Raw genomic sequence first — 18,484 nt, 5'->3', positions numbered from 1 at the left:
TACTTGTCACCCTGTAGTGATAACTGTTAGCTGATATTTTGTAGTTGTCCTCCTTTAAATTTTCAAAATTGATTTTAAAATGTGTTTTGGACCTAAAGTGTTCTCTGTATTTGCTGTTTTATTCTCTTTCCCTGTTTAAAATTGATCTTAAAGTCCAGCACTTTTTTTGGTTTTTTCCCCAAGACAAACTATTAACGTGAACATCCGGGTTTGTCTCTTTGTGTTTTCCAGACATTCTAAGTGAGACTGTCCGCATCATCTAGAAAAATGGTGGCCCTGTCCTTAAAGATTTGTGTCCGCCACTGCAATGTGGTGAAGACCATGCAGTTTGAACCATCTACAGCTGTGTATGATGCGTGTCGAGTCATTCGGGAACGGGTACCTGAGGCACAAACTGGGCAAGGTAGGTCATGGGTTATTTACTGTCTTCTTAAAGTGTGTTTGCATGTTTTTCACTCTTTGGCTAAAGAGACAGAGGCTCTGGCCGGGTGCAGTGGCTCAAGCCTGTAATCCCAGCACTTTGGGAGGCCGAGACGGGCGGATCACGAGGTCAGGAGATCGAGACCATCCTGGCTAACACGGTGAAACCCCGTCTCTACTAAAAAAAAAAAAAAATACAAAACTAGCCGGGCAAGGTGGCGGGCGCCTGTAGTCCCAGCTCCTCGGGAGGCTGAGGCAGGAGAATGGCGTAAACCCGGGAGGCGGAGCTTGCAGTGAGCTGAGATCCGGCCACTGCACTCCAGTCCCGGCCACAGAGCGAGACTCCGCCTCAAAAAAAAAAAAAAAGAGACAGAGGCTCCAAGTGGTACACAAGCCTATTAGTGCATATGCTTCAAATGAAATGTCTTCTTAGATCAGACACTACCTGCTTCCTCTGTGAGATATGTGATGACGATGACCATGCCCACTGCTGAGTCATCACTGTCATTGTGCCCAGCAACTTGACCCTCATACATGAGGATTATGCTCTGCAGTTTATAGATCACGTTCTCGTGTATCATCTTGTCCCAAAGAAAGTGCAAGTGAAGCTGCCCTAACAATATTGGTGATATGTGTCCTAAACCCTATTTCCCATGCCTGAACGCTTTCCACTGCCATTGAAACCCAGGGCAGGTCTTATATTTCAAGTTGTTTTTTTTTTTTTTTACAGGGACTTTATAAATTTTATCTCAAACCTTTAAAAAAAGACATTTGTGATATATGTTTTGTTTGAAGTTTGGCTAAATCACTCATCCCCATTAATCTGAGTTTAAACAAAAGCCACTTGTACCATTTTATTTTCCCCTTCCCTTTGTCTTCTCTCTATGTGTCTTTCCTTTATTTAATATTTATTTGACAGGCAGTTGAGAAATTGGATCCCTTCCAAATCAGTACATCTTTAGTGTGAAAGTGGGATAAAACTTATCTTAAAAATGGAAAGAATAGGCCAAGCATGGTGGCTCACACCTGGAATCCAAGGCAGGAAGATCGCTTGAGCCCAGGAGTTAGAGACCAGCCTAGGCAACAGGGTGAAACCTTGTCTCCACTAAAGTCTGAAAAATTAGCCGAGTGTTGCGGTATGCGCCTGTAGTCTCAGCTACTGGGGAAGTCGAGGCAGGAAAGTAGCTTCAACCCAGGAGTTTATGGCTGCAGCAAACCGTGATCCAGCCACTGCACTCCAGCCTGGGTGACGGAGCGAGACCCTGACTCAAAATAAAAGGACGAATAAAAATCAAACATCACAAGGGTAATTATAAATACAAAAATCTCTTCTTGAAAGATCTGCTTTTCCTAAAATTCTTTTTGGTCTGAAACATGATGATGATGATGATAATGATGATGATGATGATGATGATGATGATGATGATGATTTTTTACATGGAATCTCACTCTTGTTGCCCAGGCTGGCAATGGTGTGATATCGGCTCACTGCAACCTCCACCTTCCGGGTTCAAGCAGTTCTCCTGCCTTAGCCTCCCAAGTAGCTGGGATTACAGGTGCACGCCACCACACCCAGCTAATTTTTTGTATTTTCAGTAGAGACGGGGTTTCACCGTGTTAGCCAGGGTGGTCTTGAACTCCTGATCTCTGGTGATCCGCCTGCCTCGGCCTCCCAAAGTGCTGAGATTACAGGCGTGAGCCACCGCGCCTGGATGGTTATTATTTTTTGAGACAGGGTCTCGCTCTGTCACTGAGGCTGGAGTGCAGTGGCCCCATCACACTTCACTGCAGCCTCAACCTTCCAGGCTCAGGTGATCCTCTTGCCTCAGCCTCCTGAATAGCTGGGACTGCAGATGCACATGCCACCACACCCGGCTAATTTTTGTATTTTTTGTAGATACGAGGTCTCGCTATGTTGCTCAGGCTTGTCTCAAACTCCTGTGCCCGACTGATCCATCTGCCTTGGCCTCTCAAATTGCTAGGATTACAGGCGTGAGCAACTGCACCCCCTGGGTATTAAAACATTATTTATGTTATTAGTAGTGTTTCTAGATTACTTAGAAATAAAGTTTGCTACATCCCTAACTTTCCTCCACTGTTTGGTTGTCTAGTCATTTCTGGTGCCTTTACTTTTCTGTTCCCTTTTTCTGTCAGATTTTTTTTTTTTTGGTTGGGGGTAGGGAGCTTGATTGCTATATAGTGCTGGTGAAGGTATAAACCTTTAAAGATTTTGAAGTTGCTTTTCTAAAAAACAGCAGGAGCTCTTACCCTCAGCGGGGTCTCAGAAGAAAGAAAGAAATTTTGGGGGTAGGAAATGGTACTGCTCCTCTCCTGCCACCCCGCCCCCTTCGTACTTCCTATGTCAGATTAAGGGGTTTCTGCAGAGAACACCAGATTTAATTTTGCCCCTTTTGCATAATTTGTTGGTGTTCGGGGTCAGAGGCCTTATCTCACAAGGGACTCCTACGCCTCTTTTAGACTGCTCAGTTGGGGTGATGGAGGAGGGGTCACTGGAGACATAAAGGCTTCATTTGTCCCCCTTTGCCTGAGTGGCCTTGGGCATAGGTGGTCACTTCCTTAGTTTCTTCACCGCTGTCCTGTCATTCTCCATGGGATGTTGGTCTGGTTTTTATAGCAAGGGATAGAGAACAAGCTCAAATTCAGTTAGAAGGAAATTTGGACTGCTTCTAAATTTTTCTACATTTTAGACACAACTACAGCCCACTGGTTTTCGGAAACACAGACCTTAGTTGTGGGCGTTGCTTCTGCAACTCAACTCTTACTCCTCCAGATCTGCTGCAGTCCCGGCGGCTGCTTGTGTTGTCAAAACGAAACATTTCTGTCTGGTGAAGGAGAACACCCACATCCTTGCTGAGTCAGCAGGCTCAGCGCCTGGAAGTCAGTGATGGCTTCATCACCACTTTGCCTACTGTTTTTCTTCCCATTTATATTTCAGCTTCTGACTATGGACTGTTTCTTTCGGATGAAGACCCCAGGAAAGGGATCTGGCTGGAAGCGGGCAGAACACTGGATTACTACATGTTGCGGAATGGGGTATGCTGCCGATCCCAGTGCTGTTTCTTCATCCTTTTGTCCCTGGGCCTTCCATAGACGCCAACACGGTTGCGCTATTTTGATTCAAGGGCATCTTATTAATAGTTCGATGCATTGTACTCTCTAAGGGCCGTTCAGGTGGTGATAGAAAATATCAGATATCCAAATTCTTGAGATTCCATAGAAGGATTGAAGCAGTCCGAGGTTAGTACTTTAAGTAGTTTCTACTTGTCGTTGTTGGATTTGGTAATTGTGAGTTAAGATACAGCATCTTGCTATAAGTATGAAAGAGATATTCCTGTGCCTGGGATGGGAAGTAAGAACAGATGAGAGGGAAAATGAAATGTAACCCTAACAGTAGTTAGAGACTGAATATTAGTGTTTTGCTTTTGAAGAAGAAACTTCAATTTGAGATGTGAGTTTAATAATGATCAGTAGTAGTAACAGCAACAACAAAAGTGATTGTGTTATGGAAGTAGGGAGAAGTCATGAGTAAAACCATAGTAAACGTTTTATTCAGCTTAACCTCCAAGATACCGGGTTTTGGTATGTAGGATGAACTGGACCCATCAGATTGATGGGTAGTCCATAAAGTCAGAGTGAAATAGGTGATGCCAATTAATTTGGATAAGAAATTAATAGTTTAGTTTTAGGAATTTCATAGCTCTAGTTTTAGGAAGTGTAGTCAACAAGTTACTTACAAATATCCCCTGAACATGTTACCCCTATTTGGTCTTGTCATTAATGTATTTCAACACACTATTTTGAACATCACTACTACTGTGATATGACACTACTGTGAAGAATGATGAGGATGCTATTTATGTCTTTCATTGTTTATAATATATAAGGTAAAATGTATTTATAGTAAAAATTAAAAACATATTTATATGCAGATAGTAAAGACATAGAGATAGTAAAAGTTGATTATGACAGTGTTAAAAGATAATTGGAGACACACACTGCTGTCTTTTGAAAAGGCAAGTAGTCATCTCCCTCTGCTAATTCTCCTTAGAACAGATCATTCCCAGCGTTTTGGGAGGTCATACTCTACTTTCATTTCACTGAGGATAGTTTTCAGTAATTGTGAGGCATAAGTATGACTTCTTTGGGCACAATTTTGATATCAGATTTTTAAGAAATCTTTATGAAAGCAGTTATTTAGCACTGGAGAATCTGTATTATCATAGTGGCAACAATCACCTGAAAACTTTGAAAGGTTTTCAAAGATGTTTTAGAAGAAAGAGGAAATCAGAGTCTACTCTGATTTTTTTTAATTCATTTTTTAAAGAAAAGTGTCCCAAGTTTGTTATTTATTTTCCCACACAGTGTGAAATTTGTGTGTGGTTTGTGCTCTAGGATATTTTGGAATATAAAAAGAAACAGAGACCTCAGAAAATCCGGATGCTGGATGGATCTGTGAAGACGGTGATGGTGGATGATTCCAAGACTGTGGGGGAGCTCCTGGTCACTATTTGTAGCAGAATAGGTGAGCATTCATAAACCTTCCTTATATCTTTTGTTTAGTTTTTAATTACAGGCCTCTTCTTTTTTCCACCTGCATTTGATCTCTAGGCAATTTTGAATATGTCTTAACATGCCGAGTTCTGCCCAATCCCCAGAGGCTGTGTCCATTCTCCCAGCTTGCCAGTATATGAAACATTTGGACTTCTCACTAAGTCATAGTGGAGGGCTTTCATTTCTCTCTCCAAAACAAGGAGATTTTCCAATGGAAAGTCATGTGTAATTCAGCCTTCTGCCCATTGCTGCCTTCTATTCTATACGAGCACTGTAGATGTTCACTATCTCCTTGAGTACTTATGATGACAATCCATATGATTGATTATTAGACAGTTTTTCTTCTTGTGATTTCTATTAGTCTCCCCAGAAAACAAGTCTGCCTTCTTTCTAATGAAGCCCTTCAAATATTTGAAGAAAATAGACTTGCCTATCTTAGTTTTCTCTTCATGCAAAGGGAGCCTAGTTCCTTCAGACACTTCTTGTTTGACACTGTCTTGCCTTCTTCTGCATGACGTACTCTGTGGCAGTGTTTCCCAAAAATTATTACAGATGAGAGAATTGAATGTGACATAAGTTTTACTGTAAGTGTGACTTCTTTGGGTACAATTTCACTACTACATTTTTAGGAAACCTTTATGAAAGAAATTACTTAGCACTGGAGATTCTGTATTATCATAGTGACCACAACCCTGTGAAAATGTACGAAAGTCTTCAAAGACATTTTGGAAGAAAGAGGAAATCAGAGTCTGAGTTTTAAAAATTTGTTTTTGAAAAGAAAGTGTTCAAGTTTGTTACCTGTTTTCCCCCACAGTGTGAATATGACTTAACTAGCTGAAGCTCCCTCATTTAATTTGACGTGGCCACCTCCCTGACCCTCACATTAGTAAGGCTGTTTCTGGTTCTTTGCCACCAGGAGCTCCTTGGAATATCACAGGCCTTAGGCTGGAAGAGGTTGACAGTAATTTAATTATTTATAATTGTAACCTAATTTCCAATTTTTAGGAATCACAAATTATGAAGAATACTCCTTAATCCAAGAAACTATTGATGAAAAGAAAGAGGAAGGAACGGGCACACTCAAAAAAGACAGGACACTGTTACGAGATGAGAGGAAAATGGAGAAGTTGAAGGCCAAGCTGCACACAGATGATGACCGTAAGTGTTTGCAGAGGAAGCATGATACAGACACACAGGCTTTGCTAAGCCTTACTTCCCTCCCACCATCTATATGACCCAGGACAGGATTTTTGGTTTTTGTTTCTTAAAACTCTATTTAAAAAAAGTAGGCTGGGCACAGTGGCTCACGCCTATAATCCCAGTACTTTGGGAGGCCGAGGCAGGTAGATTACCTGAGGTTGGGTTTGAGACCAGCCTGGCCAATGTGGTGAAACCTCATCTCTGCTAAAAACACACAAAAAATTAGCTGCACGCCACTATTCCCAGCTACTCAGGAGGCTCGGGCAGGAGAATCACTTGAACCTGGGAGGTGGAGGTTGCAGTGAGCTGAGGTCGCACCATTGTACTCCAGCCTGGGTGATAGAGTGAGACTCTGTCTCAAAAAATAAATAAATAAAAATTTTTAAAAAAGTAACTGTAATACCATTTCACATCTAAAGAAATATCTTAATATCAGATATACAAATCGTGTTCACATTTTCTTCATTATTGTCTAAAAATTTTTTTAGTAGTTTGAACTGGGATCCAAATAAGGTTGAACAAGTTAATTAACTAGTTAATTAATTTGTTTTACTAAGAGTCTTTCCATCTCTCTTTTTTAATGGACTAATACTAATAATGATGTATATTTATGGGGTGCAGTGTGATGTATCTCTGTAGACACTGAAGGATTCAATCAAGCTAATTAACATATCCATCACCTCACTAATTTATCTTTTTTTGTGGTAAGCATTTTTGAAATATATAATGCATTATTATTAACTGTGGTCACCACTCAGTGCGATAATTCATGTCTTTTGCAGTTTTGTATATGTGAAGAAACCAAATTCTTACTTGTACAGCATTTCATACAGTCTGGATTTTGTTCATCGCATACCTATGGTGTCATTTAACATGTTCCTCTGTCCCTTTTAATTCCTTAGATCTGGAGGCTTGACTAGATTTAAGTGTTTGTGTTTATTTTAATAAAGATGCTTTCTTCAGTGGTGATGTGCACTTCCACCAGGAAGTTTTTTCTGGTTTTCTTTTTTGGAAGGATGTTTAACATCCATCAATGACCATTGCCTTAGACCCATTATTTCCTTAGGAGTTAAAAATAGTAATAGTGGGTTGGGCACGGTGACTCATACCTGTAATTCTAGCAGTTTGGGAGGCTGAGGCGGTTGGATTACTTGAGGTCAGGAGTTCGAGGCCAGCCTGACCAACATGGTGAAACCCTATCTCTGCTTGAAAATACAAAAATTAACTGCGTGTGGTGGCACACGCCTGTAATCCCTGCTATGCAGGAGACTGAGGCAGGAAAATTGCTTGAACCTGGGAGGCGGAGGTTGCAGTGAGCTGAGATTGTGCCACTGCACTCCAGCCTGGGTGACAGAGCATGACTCTGTCTTAGAAAAAAAAAAAAGTAATAGAATTCTATTATTGGAAATTCGTTTTCCACAGCTGCACAGTTAATTTATGGAAAAGCCAGCACGTAACTCCATGTGTCCCTAAAGCCCATGCTGTTTGCACCTTGCTGCCTGACCCTCCACTGAAAGGGTCTTAATTTGTTACCTAGTCCACCTAGACTTCCTGGCCTCTTTCCTCCTTTCATTGTATTTGTTTTTGTGGCTGTATCAGGACGACATCATTATTGCCATTGTGTTTATTGATCTTCTGTGAGGCTCTCATTTCCTCTGACCCTTTGTGTGCTTTTTTTTTCTTTCTGCCTAATTTGATTTGCAGTTATATACTTCTTTCCAAGAGACTTTAGTAGAAAAATCCCAAGGATTTATTATTATGTGCAAGATACTCTCCCAGGTACCGTGGGAGATGTGGGAGACACGTTTTCTGTACTTAGGTTGCTTATAATCTAGAGACGCTGGTGATAAGGACTTAACTCACAATGTGTTTTAAGCCCGCAGAGGAGTGTTGGAGTGAGAGCTGTGAAAGGGTAGAGGGGAATGATCAAATCCTGTACACATAGATGAGAGAACAGGGTTCTCAGAATGACTGAGATTTAAGCTGACCCATGGCACGGTTCTGCCAGCCCCGCTTTACTGTTGTCTCCCCCACTCCCTCCATACTTTCATTTTCTTCCTCTTTTCTACTTGAGATCAGAGGTTACTAACTATGCTCAGAGCCTCTAAATCACTTTATTAGCTGAGACTGGAGTATCTGCCCTCCACCCTGCCACCGGAGAGGCAGCATATTACACATTCATTGTAGTGCTTTAGCTATAACTTTAGGAATGACTGGGAATTTTCTCCCTCATTTCCATTTTGGCTGGTCATTTGGTAGATGTGAAATTATTTTGCAAAGCTTAAAAACCACAGTTCTAATGTAAGAAGTAACTATAACTAAGTATCAGAGTTATAGAAATCTGCATCACACTGCTCTTTTGGTAAATTCCCTTTAATTGAGAGGAAAAATAAACACAGTTCTCTTATATGTCTTGTTGTGTTGCAGTAAATTGGCTGGATCACAGCCGAACATTCAGAGAACAAGGAGTAGATGAAAACGAAACGTTGCTGCTTAGACGGAAGTTCTTTTACTCTGATCAGAATGTAGATTCGAGAGACCCTGTGCAGCTGAACTTGCTTTATGTTCAGGTACAGTATTTACTGCTCAGACACTGAGGTTGATGAGATTGCAGGAAGATCCTGGCTGTATCTTGTGGCGAGCAGGAGGGTGGCGCTGGCTTCTGCCACGTTTATGGCATCGTTTCCAGCAGGCGTTGCTCCTGGGTCCAAGCTTGTGTTTGGTTGTGGTGCAGGTTGATATTCTGGATGAGCAGCTGACCATCCAGAGTAGGGCCTCCCTATGGCTTCCCAGACTGTGATCTGGTAGCCAACACTGTCCCTCTCTGCCAGGCTTTGGTGACCTGGTAGCCAACACTGTCCCTCTCTGCTGGACTTTGAGAGACAGTTGTATTTCACTTCACTGGCTCACCACTTCAAGTGCACTAAAGGTTTCTTAGCTGGCATCTTAGATTGCAAGAGAATATTGGTCAGAAAATCAGGACTTCTCATTAACTGGAAGATATCCTCTCAATAACCTTTCATGTGGTTACGTTTAACTAATTGTTAAACTGACAAGCCATTTAACATGTGTGAGTTTCCCAGTGTGAAGATGTGGATTGTACTGGATTGTCCCCAAGGTTGCTTGTGGCTCAAGGAAAATATCATCCATCTTTGTCCTCTCCTACCAGCTTCCTTTCTTCCTTTCCTTCCCTCCCTCTGTTCCTCTCCATATTTATCCATCTGTCTACCCATAGAAATAATGTAGGGGGTTGCAAACAACAGCCATGCCTTTTGCCTGTACTTGTGAATAAAGTGTTATTGTAGCACAGCTTATGTATTCAAGTATTACATATTGATAAATCCCCTTGAGGGTTATGTGGTTGTTACACATATCTTCTGTGGCTGTTCTCGCATTCTGGTGTCAGAACTCAGCAGTTGTGACAGAGACTGTGTGGCCCAGGAGGTTTGAAATGTTTACTGTTTGGCCTTTTAGAGAAGTTTCCTGACCCCTTAGTTAGTGGATGGAAGGATGGCATGGAAAGAGGGCTGAGAGGAAAGAAGTGGGGAGGCCAAAAGGAGAGAGATAGCAGGGCAGTGTAAAGATGCTCGTTGGCTTAAGGCTCAGAGTGATAGCTGAGAGTGTCCATCTTTGGGTGATTTGGGGGTCATTTAGAGAAAGGAAAGGCAGAAAGGAGGGCAAGGGAAAACAACAGCAGTGATGGATGGAGAACTGGGAGGGGGAGGAGTTCAGACACAACCAGCTCCCCATTTTAGGATGCAGAATGCTTGTCCTTTCCCCTGCTGTCTTGAGTATTGAGTGTGTGTGCGCCTATCGCCTTTCTTTCTCTTCTTCTCTTACATTGGCTTTTATCTGGGGATAGGGGTTGGGTTGATTTTACCTCTAGATATTTGATTAGCTAGCTTTATGATTTAGGATTATAAAAAGTACACCGAATTTGTCTTTTGGCCTCTTTGAAGCTGATCATTTCATATGAATTTCCTTGGCCTCTTTTTATAATCACTTCTGCCTTTCTGGATTGTCGTCAGACTTTGCTTTTGCTGTACCGGACATCTCTAATGTTTTCCATCTACAGGCCATTTTGGACAAAGGTTTGTTTTTCTTTCGCCTTGGTTTTCTCCCATGTGGTGATCATCCACTGTGTCCTGCACATGTCACCGTGGGTCGGCTGGCACTGTCCCCTGCTCCACAGAGAGAGTGTGCTGGGCCATGGGAATGTGTCAGTGGAGAGAATGCGTCGCTCCCCCAAGCCTCTGATGCTTTTCCTTCTTCTTGTGTTTCAGGCTCGGGATGACATCCTGAATGGCTCTCACCCTGTCTCCTTCGAGAAAGCTTGTGAGTTTGGTGGATTTCAAGCCCAGATACAATTTGGACCTCATGTGGAACATAAACATAAACCCGGATTTTTAGAGTAAATGACATTTTGTTTTCTTTTTTTCTCTTTTCTCCTCTCTTCTTTTCCTTTCACCTTTTATTTTGAGCTAGGTATCTAAGATCATACCCTAATTTCACCATTTGTGAGAATGCTAGCTTGTCTTCAATCAAGTTAGATGACCAAATTTGCAGATTTGGGGGAAAGCAAGATAAATTGAGAAGTTTTCTTGCTGAATGGAAATTCAGTGATCTGTGTCCCCCTCCACCCCCTTTTTTTTCCTTCTACTTCATCTTAGTGAAGAGGAAAGTTAAAAAAAAAAAAAAAAAAAACCACTCCAGTAGGGCTATGGTGTGACCACCAATGGGGAGTAAGGGGAGGACATGAGCTTTCCTGTAGGATGTGCCAGTCAGCATGAGATGTGTCCAGTAGGCCGTTCATGTTATTGTGCATTCATTGTATTGGTTCAAGTGTATCGCAGGGAGAGGATAACGGAGAGGCTTCTTTGACCCTTGTCCCCACTTTCACTTTGGTGGAAAGTAATTGGGACCAGTATATGCCTTTGAGTAAGAAGAAAAGTTAACTTTTCTTCTGGTGCCAGAGAATGCCTCGCCAATATGCTCTTTGGTCTAAACTGAGTTGTTAACCCCGCAAAAAGCAAACCTTTGCCCTTGGGTTAGTGAATCCCAGGGAGCCTTTACAAGGTGATGCTGTGTCCTGCAGTGTGCCACACATTGTGAGTCTGAGGCTGAGGATGGCTCTGAGCAGTTCCTACCACCTACTTAGTTCTGTATTCTCCAAATGAGTCATACAGCCGGGTGTTCCTCAGGGCCCGCTTTTACCCCACTAGTCTGGCTTCCTTCCTCAGGAGCCTCAGGAAGCGTCCCGTTCTGTTCAACCACCTATCGAAGGCCGCGTGCACAAGTTCCTTTAGCAGTTTCCACATTCCCACCTTCTAGCCTCACAGCTGGCCCCTCAGATACAACTGATGTCATCAGCCTGAGGATTATGGCCATGGATATTGAGGAATAAACACCAAGAGCTAGTGAGGCCTTGGAGGAAACAACATTTTGTTTCTGTTTTTAAAGTGCCTGGTGACAAATAGAAAATAGAGGGAAGATTGATGAATCAAAAAAATTGAAATAAAACATTTACCTGTTTTTAGACTTTTGTAGCTGTGAATTTATGTCTCCCTGGTAGGAAGGAGATCCGAATGTAGCCATTCACCAGGTTCTTATATTGATGACGCTGCCACCCTGGTCATTTTATTAGCTCACTTTCTCCATAGCCCTGGGGCAACTAGTTCTCAGGACTCCCTTGTGAATTGAGAACATAGTATTTCATTTGATAGATCTGGAAGAAGCAGGAGAGAGAGAAGTGGCTTATTCACAGTTAAAGAGTTTCTCTACAAATAGCTTCTGACTTCTAACACCAGGCTCTCATTTTCAAAGGCATTCCTACTTTCAATGAAAGGCAAAGTTGCCCCTTTCACTGGTCTCCCACTATGCAGCAAAGGTACTTAAAACTGGGATTACAGGGTGCTTTGGTCTATTTCCTAGTATGATGGATCGTACCAACCAAATCATTGTGAATGTTAGATTACAAACTAATATCAAAGCATTGGTATTGGTCTTAAAACTATCTACTGCAGTTTGTGGTCCTATTGAATGCTACACACTCACACTCCAGCAGCAGTATTCCTCTCTTAATAATCTGAGACCACAAGAGTTAAGCAATTGCATTGAGTTCATTTCTTTTTTTTTCTAAGATTATAATAACAAGTTTATGCCTGTAGTGGTACCTGCACCCTTATTCAGATTCCAAATTAAAATAAGGTAATTTTGCCTGGTGGCAATTACTTTTCCTTATGAATTTGATTTACTTTTTAATTAGGCCAAATTAGGTAATGAGGCATTTTTACTTAATGTAGATGTTTAATTGTGTACATTGTTGCTTATACCATGCAGGTAAAACTTCTTGAGGATATGAGTCCCTTCTTAATTAAAACAAAACAGTGAGGCCACATTTGCTGATTTGTGAGTTGGATAGTCAGGTCCTGTTTTTACCTGGGCTGTCCCTGGTGACTGACTGGGCTCTCTTTTGCAGCCTTTAGATCTTTCCCAATCTAGCTTTCATATGTGCGATCTGCTTAAACACTTTAGGGTTTTAAAATAATAATGAGAAGGTTGGACTTGTGACAGCCATGCTGAAGATGCAGCCCCCAGAAATTTCAGTTACGTAGTTGCTGAGGTGGGTGCATAGGGATGTGAACGAGGGCATTATCTTTTAATTTTTTTTTAAAATTTGCTTAGCATTTTTGCTCAGAGTTGCAATATGGACGTTTTTATGAGATTCGCTTTGAACTTTCTTCAGACTCTCCAGTGATTTCTGGATTTGGTACTTCAGTGAAGATACTCATTTACAATAATGAAAATCATCAGAGTCTGAAAGATTTTCACAGTTTTCAGGGATTTAAGGATTATTTAATATATCCATCTACCCTATTGATGGGGAGAATAAGTGCTAGAGAGAGACAGAGACAAGGCCCAGAACAGTCAAGTGCGGGGAGCCAGAGGAAAGCCAGGATCTCCTAGATTGAGTCTGATATGCTTTATCTACATGACAGTTTTCCTCAGGTCACCTTCAGAGGGTCCTAAGAAGGGACGTTTTATTGGTGCATGAAGTAAAAACGACACATAATCTAGTAATCAGGTATTTGCTTTATGCTTTTCTGTGTTCAGAAAATGCTTGCAGAAAATAGGCCGTGTGATGTGAATTTTTGTACAAATGTGTGGGGTTCGTGTGAAATTTTGTTACCTATGTGTGAGCCTGGTGTTTTTCTTTAACTCACTGAGGACTTGCAGATGTGTTTTATTGTGCCAGGTATAGGGAAAATATAAGGGAGCTATTATAAGCAAGCAAAGCTTGCTGTTTTTGAATCTACAGTCTGTGTGGCAGATAAATATATGAAATGGTTATTATGCAGAACCAAAACTTGGCTCTGATCATTTCAACAAAGTCCAACTTTTTAACTGTATTTTAAATGCTGGATGGTCTATTCAGGAAGTTGAAAGTTGCAGTGTAAACTATGCAGACTACTATGGATTGTTTCTAAAAAGGTGGGAAGAATATCATGCAAGAAGCAATGTTGATTAAAGAAATTGACAAAGTAGAAGGCAAATCTAAAGAAGAATTAACTCTTAAAACAGCAACAACAAAACATAATAATGACTAATTTCCAGACCCTTAAAAACGCTGTGGAAAACTTTAAGAAGTGGTCAGAGTAAAAGCCTTCTATAGACTATATTTTATTGGAGAAGATGAGAGTTACTGGTAAACTTCAGATCCTAAATCAAGTATACTTGATAAAATTGTAGGTGACTCTAGGTAACATATAGAATGTTCAGTACACAATTTTTTCAACATTGTGCTATGTTTGGAATTTTTCATAATAAAATTGTTGGGAAGAAAATGAAGATAGCCTGAGAGAATATAGATAGACTGTATATGGAAACAGTGAAAGAAACCAGATTTCACAAGTTCTTTAATAAAATTTTATTTACTGGTCAAAACAAACAAGAAGAAATAATCTGTATAGCTTTCAAGCCAGTAGGGGTAGGAGGGAAGAAATGCAGATAGCTTGACCATTAAAATAGGAGCTATGCAGGGTGGCTTATGGAAACAAAGTGAAAAGGTCTGGAATAAGATATGGGAAACATTTGTAAATATATTAGGTATCATACCAAATGTAAGTAAATGAAATGCAGCAATTAATAAACAGAGATTCTCATTGACTGGAATTTTTTTTTAAGTCCAGGTCTATATTATCTGTAAAAGACACACTTTTAGACAAAGAGCAGAGAGAATGACAGAGGAAAGTTTAAATGCATTGAAACTGATATGCCAGGAAATTTCTACTTAAAGTACACAAAATAGACTCTTAAGGCAAACAAAGCATAAGTCAAGATAAAGAAGATTATAAAGACAGAAGGACTAATTTATCAGGATACTAAATAATTGTGAACCTGTATATGTGCCTAACACTGCCTTAAATATATATAAAGGAAAAATAGACTGTATTGCAATAATTTCAGATATGCAATTTTAGTGAAGTAATTTAACATACTTCCCTCAGTGAATGATTAGTAGAACAAGATCAAAATAGAAAAAAGAAAATATTTTAAAAAAATAATGAAATAAAACCACAGAGAATCAATAAAACCAAAAGCTGGTTCTTTGAAAATCTTGATAAACCTTGGGTAAATGTGATCAAGAAAACAAAACAAGAAAAGGCAAAATAAGGTAAAGAGATATTAAACAGCAGTTGAGAATGTGATAAACTAGGAAAATGTAGAAAAAATGGATAATTAGAAAATTGAAATATCTCTATAATCTTGAAAGAAATTGACTTATCAGTTTAAAATATACCAATCAAAAAACAACAAAATAAACACTAGGCCCAGGTTATTTCAGAAAATAAAAAAGTAAAGGCCTTCACCTTAATTTGAAACTAGCGGAACTGTAATACCAAAATGAATACAGACAATAGAAAGCTTTTCAATTGAATATAGATGTCTTGCTCAAAAAAGTTAATCAAGTATTAACTAAGTCCAACATGACATATGTTCATGCGTAAGTGCAAGTTAGAACTAAATAATGTTTCTTTAAAGAAGGCAAAATTCATTTATTTAACAAATAATTTGTTGAGTGCCTTCTACGTGGTAGACACTAGGCTGCTGGAGATACAGCAGTGAAAAACACAGTCAAACATTTCTGCCCTCATAGAACTTAAATTCTAGTGCAGAAAGGCTGATGATAACTAATAAGTAAGTAAAATACATAATATATTAATGATGATGAATGCCAAGATAAAAAAGCAGAAAAGGGGAATAGGGAGTTTGTGTATTTTAGGGATTGAGAGAGAACTTGACATTTTAGAATGGAATACCAAGAGACACATCTTAACGGTAGAAAATGTGTTTATATAGTTTACCATGTTAGATTTTTTTTAAAAAAGACTATATGATTATCTTAATTGCTAGAGAGAAAGAATTTGATAAAATGAAACAATCTTGATGACAAAAGAAAACTTCATGGCATGCCAGAAATTCATGAAAACCTTTTGGTCTAAACAAGTATGATAATTAATAGTTTAATATTAATTCCCTTTAATGTCCAGAAGGATGCCTGCTATCAATGCTTCTTATCAACATGATACTAAATATCCTAATGAGTGCAATAAGGAAAGAAAAAGAACTAAACCGTATCAGGATTAGATAAACAAAACTGTCATTAGTTGCAGGTGATAGGATTGTCTACATAGATAATCAGTCAGTCTACAGAGAACCTTGCTGGAATTAACAAGACTTTCAAGCGAGGTCTTTAGAAAAAAAAAAAAATCAACGTATAATAGCAAATAGTATTCCCATACAAATCAACAAAGAGGAAATATAATTGAAAAAAGGAAATTACCTTTTATAGTAGTTACAAAAAGTATAATTTACCTAGGAAGACAGCTGTCCAGTGATCTCCAAGATCTCACCAATAAAATGGTGAAAGCTTTTTGAAGAGCATAAAAGGCAGTCTGAGTAAATGCTATGTTATTGCTATGTTAATGGGTAGGAAGACTCGATATCAGGTAAAGTACTTCTACCCAAACTTATTAGACTGAGTTCAATTCCAGTCACTTACATAATAATGAGAAAGCTTATTCTTAAAATGGACATCTCAATAAAGCTGTTAAAAATTAATATGAACTAGTCAAGGCTCAAGAGTGCTAAAGGCTAATTGAAGATATATGATGGACTCATACAACTACCACAATTTTTTTTTTTTTTTTTTTTTTTTTTTGAGACGGAGTCTCGCTCTGTCCGGCCCGGGCCCTGGAGTGGGCAGTGGCCGGATCTCAGCTGCACTGGCAAAGCTCCGCCCTCCCGGGGTTACCGCCATTCTCCTGCCCTCCAGCCTCCCAGTAGCCTGGGACTAGCAGGCGCCCCACCTCCGCCCGGCTAGTTTTTTGTAAATTTTTTAGTAAGAAGACGGGGTTTCACCGTGTTCGGCAAGGATGGGTCTCGATTTGCCTGAGCCTCGTGATCCCGCCGCGCCTCGGCGCTCCCAAAAGTGGCTTGGGATTTACAGGCTTGAGGGCCACCGCGCCCGGCCCGCAATTTTTTATAAAGATAAAGTAATTAAAACACTATATTAGTGTCATAAGGTGATGCAGTAATTCAAAAGATGGATAAATCTACCTTTATTAAAATTAAAATACCTTATTAGGAAAAGACGTCATCAACAGTAAAGCTCCAAACTGGAAAGGAATTTACATGTCTGCAGTGCATACTTCAGGGTCAGATTAATATCCAGACGATATTAAAAAAGAAAAAAAAATCTGAGAAAAAGATCACCCAGGATATCAGTAGGTACTTTAAAGAGAAGGAACTGTAGTTGGCTTATAAAGACATGAAAAGATGTTTAACTTAATAAGTGATTCAGAAAATGCAAAATCAAAAGATATAGAGCATCTCCTATCTCTCAGATGGGCATACATTTAAATGCGTGAAGACACCAAGGTTCTTTATAGAGGAAACAAGGTATTTCAGAATATGAATCTTTATATTTAAAAATATATACACACAGAGAAACCGGATGGATTGTTTATAGACACAAGGAGTTACAGGAAGATATTAAAATATCTGTGGAAACTAACTTCAAAAAAGTGGTGGCCAAGCACAGTGGCCCACGCCTGTAATCCCAGCACTTTGGGAGGCTGAGGTGGGTGGATCACCTGAGGTGGGGAGTTCAAGACCAGCCTGACCAACATGGAGAAACCCCGTCTCTACTACAAATACTAAATTAGCTGGGCGTGGTGGTGCATACCTGTAATCCCAGCTACTCGGGAGGCTGAGGCATGAGAATCACTTGAACCTGGGAGTTGGAGGTTGCAGTGAGCCAAGATTGCATCATTGCACCCAGCCTGGGCAACAAGAGGGAAACTCCGCTCAAAAAAATAAATAAATAAAATAAATGGCTACCTAGTAAAGAAAGGATATGGGAGCCGGGCGCGGTGGCTCAAGCCTGTAATCCCAGCACTTTGGGAGGCCGAGACGGGCGGATCACGAGGTCAGGAGATCGAGACCATCCCGGCTAACACGGTGAAACCCCATCTCTACTAAAAAATACAAAAAACTAGCCGGGCGAGGTGGCGGGCGCCTGTAGTCCCAGCTACTCGGGAGGCTGAGGCAGGAGAATGGCGTGAACCCGGGAGGCGGAGCTTGCAGTGAGCTGAGATCTGGCCACTGCACTCCAGCCCGGGCGACAGAGCCAGACTCCGTCTCAAAAAAAAAAAAAAAAAATAAGAAAGGATATGGGACTTCCACTAATTCTGTAATCTCTACTTTAGTAACAGAAGAGAAGTAGCAATCATAAAGCAGATGTGGCATCATGCCAACATGTATTTCTCCTTGGTGGTAGGTGTATAAGTTATAAAGCATATACTTTTCTATAATTTGTAATATTTCACACTCAACTTTTTTTTTTTTTTTTTTGGAGACAAGGTCTCACTCTGTCACCCAGGCTGGAGTGCAGTGGTGCCATCTCAGCCTCCACCTCTCTGGCGCAAGCAGTCCCCTCACCTCAGCCTCTCAAGTAGCTGGGACTTCAAGAATGCACCACCACGCCCGGCTAACTTTTGTATGGGGTCCCAGTTTGATGCCTAAGCTGGTCTCGAACTCCTGGGTTCAAGCGATCCACCCTCCCAAAGTACTCGGATTACAGGCTTGAAACAGCACACGCAGCTCACTGAACTTTTTTTTTTTTTAAAAGATGGTTGCAGTATCTGGGCTTGAAGTGATAAAAGCTTATATTCACCAAAGTTGGATATTTAACACGTGGCAAAGGCAAAAGTAATAGGCACTGGAGGCC

At 40.4% G+C, this 18,484-nt stretch overlaps 1 protein-coding gene across 1 annotated transcript in view; it reads left to right on the top strand.

Annotated features, from left to right (window-relative positions):
* Positions 1-18,484, top strand: part of TLN2 (talin 2) — a 467,299-nt gene that overhangs the window by 269,204 nt on the left and 179,611 nt on the right. Inside the window, exons 4-9 of the mRNA XM_017869077.1 lie at positions 232-403; positions 3,377-3,474; positions 4,834-4,963; positions 5,998-6,150; positions 8,620-8,762; positions 10,476-10,603. Of these exons, the coding sequence (XP_017724566.1) occupies positions 268-403; positions 3,377-3,474; positions 4,834-4,963; positions 5,998-6,150; positions 8,620-8,762; positions 10,476-10,603 (788 nt within the window). The 5' untranslated portion in view covers positions 232-267. The remainder of the gene's footprint in view (positions 1-231; positions 404-3,376; positions 3,475-4,833; positions 4,964-5,997; positions 6,151-8,619; positions 8,763-10,475; positions 10,604-18,484) is intronic.

Source organism: Rhinopithecus bieti, unplaced genomic scaffold (assembly GCF_001698545.2).
Source record: "Rhinopithecus bieti isolate Rb0 unplaced genomic scaffold, ASM169854v2 scaffold_4908, whole genome shotgun sequence".
Lineage (NCBI taxonomy): Eukaryota > Metazoa > Chordata > Mammalia > Primates > Cercopithecidae > Rhinopithecus > Rhinopithecus bieti.
This window is presented reverse-complemented; position numbering and strand designations above follow the sequence as displayed.